The sequence below is a fragment of the Oncorhynchus clarkii genome, chromosome 30 (assembly GCF_045791955.1).
Source record: "Oncorhynchus clarkii lewisi isolate Uvic-CL-2024 chromosome 30, UVic_Ocla_1.0, whole genome shotgun sequence".
Taxonomy (NCBI): Eukaryota; Metazoa; Chordata; class Actinopteri; order Salmoniformes; family Salmonidae; genus Oncorhynchus; species Oncorhynchus clarkii.
This window is the reverse complement of record NC_092176.1, coordinates 18,256,160-18,267,109: the sequence shown is the minus strand read 5'-3', so window position 1 is coordinate 18,267,109 and position 10,950 is coordinate 18,256,160. Positions and strand designations below refer to the sequence as shown.

The 10,950-nt window shown below is 47.2% G+C and overlaps 1 protein-coding gene across 1 annotated transcript in view; it reads left to right on the top strand.

Moving 5' to 3' along the window:
- Window positions 1-5,984: 5,984 nt before the first annotated feature.
- LOC139389499 (E3 ubiquitin-protein ligase NEURL3-like) overlaps window positions 5,985-10,950 on the top strand; it is a 36,774-nt gene continuing 31,808 nt past the window's right edge. The window contains exon 1 of the mRNA XM_071136324.1: window positions 5,985-6,182. Coding sequence (XP_070992425.1) covers window positions 5,985-6,182 — 198 coding nt within the window. The remainder of the gene's footprint in view (window positions 6,183-10,950) is intronic.

The window sequence follows — 10,950 nt, the reverse complement described above, 5'->3', positions numbered from 1 at the left end:
AGACGTCTTGTGGCATGTCTTGTGGGGTATGCATGGGTGTCGGAGCTGTGTGCCAGTAGTTTAGACAGGTGCATTCAACATGTCAATACCTTTCATGAATACAAGTAGCAATGAAGTCAATCTTTCCTCCACTGCAATCCGAAAAACGGAAGCAGTCAACTTGAGTGATGAGGCTAAACTAACTTTGCGAGAAGAAATAAGAGACAATATGAACTGTGGGGGCACGTCCTCCCACGCTGTCACGTCACCGTGACTTTGTTGTTATTGTTACTCGACCTGCACGAGGGGTATAATCCATACTTTCAATCATACTGACAGTCTGAAAGGTATGAAGTAGAATATTCAGTTTACGTCTTGCTTAGGCTACTGTAGGCTGAAATGAGATGTAGGTCTATCAGGGGCTATAGGCTACCTGCATCTAGCTATGCAAACAAACCATGGCAAAGTTGTATTCCAATGATAAAGCCAGATTTGAGTCTTTAGCCTATGTCGATTGAAATGACAAGTCGATCTCACAAATGTGCCATTTATATCTGTTTGCAGTCTTAAGATCTTGCACATAACAATGGCGCAATTGCCAGAAAATTGCCTAACATTAGTTTGTTTTAAGTTCGTTCAAGTGTTTCTTGCTCAGAGATTGAGATCCTCTGTCCAACTTTCATCACTCAAACTCTCCTGTCGGATTTATCTATAGTTATGCACGTGCAAAATAGATTTATTTACAATTATAAACCGTGTTTGAGCCCGGTATGCTGATTGGCTGAAAGCTGTGGTATACCAGGGGTATGACAAAAAAATTGTTGTTACTGTTCTAATTACGTTGATAACCAATAGCAAGAAGGCACCCCGGGGATTTGTGGTATATGGACAGTATACCACGGCTAATGGCTGTATCCAGGCACTCCACTTTGCGTCATGCTTAAAAGCAACTGTTAGCCGTGGTATAATGGCCATATACCATACTCCCTCGCCTCATGCCTTATTGCTTAATCATTATCAGGAATCACGTAAAATTGATAATGTTTTAATATTCAAACAGGGGCAGGCAATAGACAAGTCAAGGCAGGCAGGGGTCAGTAAACCAAAGGTGGGGCAACGGTACCGGATGGCAGGCAGTGTCAGGGTAGGCAGGCGGGCTCAGAGTCAATACAGGCAAGGGTCTAAACCAGGAGGGCGAGAAAAGAGAGATTAGAAAAATCAGGAGCTGGGAACAAAAATGCTGGTTGACCTGACAAAACAAGACGAATAGGGGATAATGGGGAACATGGGCGACACCTGTATGGAGGTGGAGATAATCACAAGGTCAGGTGAAACAGATCAGGGTGTGACAGTACCCCCCAACTCTAGGGGCACCACCTGGCATCCTATCTGTGCGCATACCTGGTTGACCGGGGTGTCGGAGTTGAAAATACGCGATGAGGCCTGGGTCCAGTATGTCCCTGGCGGGGACTTGACACATTTCCTCTGGGCCATAATCCTCCCAGTCAACCAGGTACTGGAACCCCCAGAGTAAGCTAGTTGGCCGTCAATGAGACAGGGGAGAGGGGTGGGCCTGGAAACAGGAGACAAAGGGCTGTGAGACATAGGTTTGACTCTGAACACATGAAAGGTGGGATGTAAACAAAGGGTACGGGGCAACAGAAGACGAACAGCAGAGGGCCTAATCATCTTGGAGATGGAAAATGGACCTATAAACCGGGGGGAGAGTTAGCCGGATTCCACCTGGAGGGGTGGAAAGTCATACCTTTTACCCGAGACGATATCGGGAAGCCGGAGTCTGATGGCAATCCTCTTGTCGTCAATACCTGGAGGTAGTCTTAAGGAAGGCCGACCGGGCTCTCCTTCAGGTACGACGACAGCGGCAGACAAACATCTGGGCAGAAGGTATGCCGACCTCTTCTTCCTGCTCGGGGAAGAGCGGGGGCTGATACCCCAGGGAACACTCAAATGGAGATAGACACGTGGCAAACGGAGATAGGCACGGAGCAGGGAAGGGTGTTGCGGGCGTACTCGACCCACACCAGCTGCTGGCTCCAGGAGGTGGGATTGGCAGAGACCAGGCAGCTGGTTGGCTTGCGCCGACTGGCCATTGGACTGGGGGTGGAACCCAGAGGACAGGCTGGCCGACGACCCAATGAGGGCACAGAATGCTTTCCAGAACCGGGACGAGAAATGAGGCCCCCCGGTCAGACACCATGTCCACGGGCAGTCCATGGACTAAATGGCATGACCAGATACTCGTAGTGACCACTGGCCATGTTGAAAGCGATCTTCCACTCGTCCCCTTCTCTTATCCGCAACAGGTGGTAGGCGTTCCGTAGATTCTGCTTGGAATACACAGTGGCCCCCTGGAGCGGCTCGAAGGCAGAGGAGATGAGTGATAGCGGTTCTTCATTGTTATGTCGTTGAGACCCCGGTAGTCGTTGCAGGGTCATGTCCTTCTTCTCCACAAAGAAGAACCCTGCCCCGGTGGGAGAAGAAGAAGAACGGATGAATCCTGCAGCAAGGGAGTCCCCAATATAGGTCTCCATCGCCTTGGTCTCTGGTCCCGACAGAGAGTACAGTCGTCCCCGGGCGGAGTCGTGCTAGGGAGAAGGTCAATCCCGCATTCAGAAGGTCTGTGCGGTGGGAGTGAAGTTGCCCGGGCCTTGCTGAACACCTCCCGGAGTTCCTGGTACTCCGCTGGAATGACGGAGAGGCCAGGGGCACCATTCGAGCCCCCAGGAAGATGTCCCAGGCAGGTTGTGCTGACTTCAGGCAATGGGCATGGCAGAACGGGCTTCAGCCCATGATGGCACCAGTAGACAAGTTAAGGGGTGATTGTGTAGCTGGAGCCAGGAGAATCACAATACTATGGGAATCTGAGGGGACTTGATGAGCAGGAACTGGATAGCCTCGCTGTGGTTCGCTGACACACGTAGGTTGATGGGAGTGGTGTTGTGGGTGACTCGGCCTATAGAGCACCCATCCAGTGCTCTAACATCCATGGGAATGGAGAGGGGCTTACTGGGGATCTTCAGTTTAGACGCCAGGTTAGCTTCCAAAAAGCTCTCGTGGGCCCCAGAGTCAATGAGAACCCAGAGAGATTTGGACTGGTCTCCCCACAGCAGAATGGCATGAAATGGGGTGCGAGCAAGGGAAGCAGAAAAGTTTTCCATATAGCCCACCAGAGTACTCACTCCTACCGGTGAGCCTGTTTTTTTTAAACGACAAGAGGACATGAAATGACAAAAGAGTCCCGCAATACAGACAACTCTTCATGTCAATCCTGCTAGGTTGCAAGATCGAATCCCCGAGCTGACAAGGTAAACATTTGTTGTTCTGCCGCTGAACTAGGCAGTTAACCAACTGCGTACGGGCTCGGGAGAGACGAAGGTTGAAAGTCATGCGTCCTCCGATACACAACCCAACCTAGCCGCACTACTTCTTAACACAGCGTGCATCCAACCAATGTGTCGGAGGAAACACCGTGCACCTGGCAACCTTGGTTAGCGTGCACTGCGCCCGGCCCGCCACAGGAGTCGCTGGTGTGTGATGAGACAAGGAGATCCCTACCGACCAAGCCCTCCCTAACCCGGACGACGCTAGGCCAATTGTGCGTCGCCCCAACGGACCTCCCGGTCGCGGCCGGTTACGACAGAGCCTGGGCGCGAACCCAGGGTCTCTGATGGCACAGCTGGTGCTGCAGTACAGCGCCCTTAACCACTGCGCCACCCGGGAGGCCCCTATAAACTCCTCTCTTGCTGTAAAGTTATTCACATTTCTTGCTAGCTAACCATGACACCTGCATCTCTAGCTGTAGCCACTTAAAAAATGATATGAGGGGGAAAAGTCGGTCACTCACCCACTCCTCCAATGACATGACATACTCCCAGCGGTTAGCTAGCTAACGTCAGGCTCCGTGTTTTTAGCTTGATAAATACATAGCTAGTTTACATGTTTCTCCTTTGCATGGTATTTTGTTGCAGGTTTTGATTTTAGGTTATTAAGCTTTAAAAACCTGACAATGTACGAGACCAGCTGTGATTTACAACCTGATGGCAATATTTTTGGGACTACCAAGAAATGTACTTGTGAATTATATTAATCATGCATTGAACTGCATCAATTTATTCTGCCAACAATGCCTTACTGTACTTCATGGAGTTTTGAGTCAAATATAACCTATTTTTAAAACCTCTTATAAAGTTGGCTTTGTAGCATAAACTAGGAATTTGATATTTTTGATTGATATTATGATTGTCTGTTTGTTTCATATCTGCAAAGTAGTTAAAACGCTGTCAGTTCCACTTTAATTTCAGTCAACAGCTCCTGCTGAGGTCAGGTTCCATTTGAATGTTAGCTTCTAACTTCATCAGCGATGTCAGCGATGTCTCTATGCCACTGTTCGTCTTGGCTGAGGTATTTGTCATGTGCGCGGAGTTTGCCGTTGGACAGAGTGGTGAATAGAGCCCCACAGTGGAGATGTCATAATACCCATAAAAACCTAGTGGTCTTATGTGAGACAAAATGGGCCGACGGATAGGGCTGCCGTGCTTCTAGCTCTTAGGATACTTTGCATTATTTTGTTTTTCTATATGTTGTTTTTACATTATTAGCCCAGGAAATGTGTTATTACTTACAGTCGGGAAAAACATTTGGATATCAGAGCGGCATTATGACCAGGAATAAGACTTTCCCGAATTGGATTCTTTGTTCATACCCCCAGGGAAATTGAACTGATTCCAGAGGCGCACACACCATCCACCGCTTCCGAGTATATTACTCGCTAATGTTCAGTCTCTGGATAATAAAGTTGACAAGCTCAGGGCGATGATTTCCTTCCAGAGAGACATCAGGGATTGTAAGATACTCTGTTTCACGGAACAATGGCTCTCTTGGGATATACTGTGTGGGTCCGTACAGCCAGTTGGGTTCTCATTTCATCGTGCAGACAGGAATAAATATCTCTCCGGGAAGAAGAAAGGCAGTGGTATATTTTTCATGATTATCTACTCATGTGATTGTGATAACATACAGGAACTCAAGTTCTTTTGTTCACCCAACCGAGAATACCTCACAATCAAATGCCGACCGTATTACCTTCCAAGAGAATTCTCTTTGGTTATAGTCACAGCCGTGTATATTCCCCCTCAAGCCAATACCACGATGGCCTTCAAAGAACACTGGACTTTATGCAAAATGGAAACCACATATCCCGAGGCGCATTTATTGTAGCTGGTGATTTTAACAAAGCAAATTTGTGGAGAAATGCTACCGTAGTTCTATCAACACATTGCCTGTAGGACTCGAGCTGCTAAAACACTCGACCACTGCTACTCCAACTTCCGGGATGCCTACAAGGCCCTCCCCCGCCCTCCCTTCGGCAAATCTGATCACGACTCCATGTTGATCCTCCCTTCCTACAGGCAGAAACTCAAACAGAAAGTACCCTTGTTAAGGACTATTCAACGCTGACCTGATCAATCAGAATCCACGCTTCAAGACTGATTTGATCAAGCGGACTGGGATATGTTCCGGGTAGTCTTCAAGAATAACATAGGATAATACACTGATATGGTGACTGAGTTTATTAGGAAGTGTATAGGAGGCGTTGCACCAACTCTGATTATTAAAACCTACCCTAACCAGAAAACGTAGATATATTGCAGCATTCGCGTAAAACGGAAAGAGCAAACCATCGCATTTACCCATGGCAAGGTGACTGGGAACATGGCTGAATACAAACAGTGTAGTTATTCCCTCCGTAAGGCAATCAAACAGGCAAAACGTCAGTATAGAGACAAGGTGGAGTTGCAATTCAACTGCTCAGACACTAGATGTATGTGGCAGGGTCTACAGAAAATCACAGACTACAAAGGGAAAACCAGCCAGGTCACCTACGCCTTGCTTCCGGACAAGCTAAACACCTTCTTCGCCCGCTTTGATGATAACACATTGCCACCGACGTGGCTCGCTACCAAGGACTGTGGGCTACCTTCTCCATGGCCAACGTGAGTAAGACGTTTAAGCATGTTAACCCTTGCAAGGATGTCAGCCCAGGCGGCATCCCTAGACGCTTCCTCAGAGCTTGCGCAGACCAGCTGGCCGGAGTGATTACGGACAAATTCAACCTCTCCCTATCCCAGTCTGCTGTCCCCACATGCTTCAAGATGTCCACAATTGTTCCCATACCCAAGAAAGTACGGTAACTGAACTAAATGACTATTGCCCCATAGCACTCACTTCTGTCATCATGAAGTGCTTTGAGAGGCTAGTTAAGGATCATATCATACCTTACCTGACACCCTAGACCCACTTCAATTTGCTTACCGCCCCAATAGATCCACAGATGCAATCGGCGTCGTACTGCACACTGCCCTATCCTATCTGGACAAGAGGAATACATATGTAAGAATGGTGTTCATTGACTATAGCTCAGCATTCAACATCGTAGTACTCTCCAAGCTCATAGGGCCGCCACCAGGTGGTGAAGGTAGGAAACAACATCCCACTTCGCTTATCCTCAACAATGGGACCCCACAAGGATACATGCTCAGCCCCCTCCTGTATTCCTTGTTCACCCATGACTGCGTAGCCACGCATGCCTCCAACTCAATCATCAAGTCTGCAGACGACACAACAGTAGTAGGACTAATTACCAACAATGAAGAGACAGCCTACAGGGAGGAGGTGAGGGCCCTGAACGAACCAGAGGTAACTTATTTCCGGGCTGGTGAGCTCTATAAATGTGCTGCTAACAAGGTAAATCTGGGGAGAAAGTGAATATAATGAGCATGTCTAAATCATTCATGATTCCACTAATTCGCAGAAGCAGGCATGATTAGAACTCGATTAGAACATTTGATCAATGCTAGAAATGCAGTAATAAGTGGGTAAATGATCATTAACAAAATAAAAAGGTGAGTTAAGCCTAAACGCTATTTCACAAATAAAAAGATGCATAAACTGCATTTACGTTCATGTACCCTCCACTACATCCCTGATTACATGTACTTTTTAGTTGATTACTTATTTTGTGAATTTTACAATTGTCAAGTAACTGTTGCAAATGTTCTTCTTCCTATGAACAAAAATTGTGTGGTGGATATGGTAATATAAATAAAGTGGCACCAACAATGCAGCCTTATTCTTGCAAGAACAACAACATCACAGGAGCTAGACAAAAAGTGGATCCAACATAGAGGAGGAAAAAAAAACATGTTCTTCACCTGTCCCATAGATCCTAGATAACTGTAAATCTCTATCAGTGGAAATGCCATCTGGGCTCCTGACACAGCCGTAGATGGTAGATCTTGATCATCTCATCCCAGTGTGAACCAGGTATGTGGAGTATGCTCCAGGTATGAACAGCATTGGTACCGCTGATTCAACTGCTTTAAAAAAACCTTGTTTGAAACAAACGATTCCCCACAGTTTTTATTCAACCAATGCCTATAGTGGTTTACATTGTAGGTAGCACCCATACTTTACATGTTTACTTATTTGACTTGGGGGAATTCATTATTGTAGAAAGACTGTCATTTCTGGTTAAGCAGTCATTTTAAAATTGTGTATGATTTGTAACATCATTCAGTGCCTTCAGAAAGTATTCATACCCCATGACTTCTTCCATTTTTTGTTGTCTTACAGCATGAGTTCAAAATGGTTTATACATCTACACACAATACCCCATAATGACAAAGTGAAAGCATGTTTTTAGAAATGTTTTCACATTTAATGAAAATGAAATACAAAACTATCTAATTTACATAAGAATTCACACCCATGATTCAATACCTTGTCGAAACACCTATGCCAGCGAATAAAGCTGTGTCTTTTTGGGTAAGTTTCTGAGATTTGCACACCTGGATTGTACAATATTTTCTCATTATTATTTTTTAAATTCTTCAAACTCTGTCAAGTTGATTGTTGATTATTGCTAGACAGGCATTATCAAGTCTTGCCATAGATTGTCAAGCCGATTTAAGTCAAAACTGTAACTATGCCACTCAGCAACATTGAATCTCATCTTGGTAAGCAACTCCAGTGTACATTTGGCCTTGTGTTTAGGTTATTGTCCTGCTGAAAGGTGAATTCATCTCCCAGTGTTGGAAAGTAGATTGAACCAGGTTTTCCTCTAGGATTTTGCCTGTGCTTATAGCTGTTTTACGTCTCTTTTCATCCTAAAAAAACTCCCTAGTCATTGCCAATGACAAGCATACCCATAACATGATGCAGCCACCACCATGCTTGAAAATATGAAGAGTGGTACTCAGCGATGTGTTGTGTTGGATTTGCCCCAAACATAATGCTTTGTATTCAGGACAAAGTTAATTTCTTTGTCACATTTTTTTGCAGTATTACTTAAGTGCCTTGTTGTAAACAGGTGGCATGTTTTGGAATATTTGGGTTCTGTACAAGCTTCCTTCTTTTGGCTCTATCATTTACAATGCATTCGGAAAGTATTCAGACCCGTTCACTTTTTGTTACGTTACAGCTTTATTCTAAAATGGATACAATTATTTTTTACCCTCATCAATCTACACGCAATACCCCATAATGATGAAGTGAAAACAGGTTTTTAGAAATGTTTGCAAATGTATTAAAAATGAAAAACAGGTACCTTATTTACATAAGTATTCCGACCCTTTGTTATGAGAATTGAGCTCAGGTGCATCCTTGTGTTGAGGCACAGAGCTCGGGAAGGGTACCAAAAATGTCTGCATCATTGAAGGTCTCCAAGAACACAGTGGCCTCCATCATTCTTAAATGGAAGAAGTGTGGAACTACCAAGACTCTTCCTAGAGCTGGTCGCCTGACCAAACTGAGCAATCAGGGGAGAAGGACCTTGGTTAGGGAGGTGACCAAGATCCCGATGGTCACTCTGACAGAGCTCCAGAGTTCGTCTGTGGAGATGGGAGTACCTTCTAGAAGGACAACCATCTCTGCAGGACTTCACCAATCAGACCTTTACAGTAGAGTGGCCAGACGGAAGCCACTCCTCAGTAAAAGGCACATGACAGCCTACTTGAAGTTTGACAAAAGGCACCTAAGGGACTCTCAGACCTTGAGAAACAAGATTCTCTGGTCTGATGAAACCAAGATGGAACTCTTTGTCTTGAATGCCAAGCATCACATCTGGTGGAAATCAGGCACCGCTCATCACCTGGCCAATACTATCCCTACGGTGAAGCATGGTGGTGGCAGCATCATGCTTTGGGGATGTTTTTCAGCAGCAGGGACTGGAAGACTAGTCAGGATCGAGGGAAAGATGAATGGAGCAAAGTACAGAGAGATCCTTGATGAAAATCTGCTCCAGAGCACTCGGGACATCAGACTGGTGTGAAGGTTCACCTTCCAACAGGACAATGACCCTAAGCACACAGCCAAGACAATGCCAGAGTGGCTTTGGGACAAGTCTGTGAATATCATTGAGTGGCCCATTCAGAGCCAAGATTTTAAACATCTCTGGAGAGATCTAAAAATAGCTGTGCAGCAACACTCCCCATCCAACCTGTCACGACTTCCGCCGAGGTTGGCTCTCCTGCCTGTTCGGGCGGTGCTCGGCGGTCGTCGTCACCGTCCTACTAGCCACCACCGATCCCTTTTTCGTTTGTCTGTTGGTTTTGTCTTATTAGTTTCACCTGTGTGTATTTTAGTTTATTGACGTCCTTATATGTAGTAGGTTGTCCCGCCCTTGTTTTGTGCGGGATTGTTTTGGATTCATGTATTTTGGGTTAATACGTGTGTGTTATTTTCTCCGATAATATTTTGATCCTGTGTTGGATTATTTCACCCTGTATATTTGGGTTGACCGTGTTTGGTTTCCGGAGAATAAAAAACTATCGACTCACTGTAACCTGCTCTCTGCGCCTGATTCCACCCACCTTGATATTACGTGACAGAATCCCGCACCGGCCATGGAATCAGCAGGAGCAGCCGCGTCTCCTCTCCCATCGATGGAGGAGAGAGTCCTCCACCACACCAGCGTGCTTCATCGGATTGGTTCTGCCATGGACCAAATGATGGAGAGGATGGATCGATGGGAGAGGAGTGGTCTTCCCACATCATCGCTAGCACCCCCTTCTCCAGCACCTCCTGTTCCTGCGACCACATCGGGCTCCGGGGCTCTTCGGTTGACACTCCCACGGGAGTATGACGGAACGGCGGCTGGGTGCCAGGGTTTCCTCCTTCAACTGGAACTATACCTGGCTACCGTGCGTCCTGCTCCCTCTGGAGAGGAGAGTGTGAGCGCCCTCGTCTCCTGCTTGACTGGGCGAGCCCTCAAGTGGGCCAACGCAGTGTGGAATGGTCCGGACTCGGCGAGGGATAATTACCCAGAGTTCACCCGCCGATTCCGAGCTGTTTTTGACCATCCACCAGAGGGTCGGGCGGCGGGTGAACGGCTGTTCCACCTGCGTCAGGAGACGAGGAGCGCACAGGACTTCGCTCTGGAGTTCAGGACCTTGGCCGCAGGAGCAGGATGGAACGACAGGGCCTTGGTCGATCATTTCAGATGCAGTCTCAGGGAGGACGTCCGCAGGGAGCTGGCATGTCGGGACACCACCTGCACACTGGATGAGCTCATTGACTTGGCTATCCGTCTCGACAATCTGCTGGCTGCCCGCGGGCGTTCGGATCAGGCCCTGTCGTTTCCACTTCCCAGCCCTCCTGCCCCTATCCCTATGGAATTAGGAGGGGCAGCTTCGAGGGGGACCGGAGGAGGAGTGTCCTCCTGCACCAGTTGTGGTCGACGAGGGCACACGTCAGACCGGTGCTGGAGGAACTCGTCTGGGAGTCGGGATGGCAGGCGGAGCACTGCTCGATCACCCCAGGTGAGTAAGCACCAGACTCACCCAGAGCCTCCTGTCGGTCATGTGTATGTATTGACTTCTTTCCCTGGGTTTTTTCCCTCTCTACAGCATAAGGCGCTAGTCGATTCAGGCGCAGCTGGGAATTTCATGGATC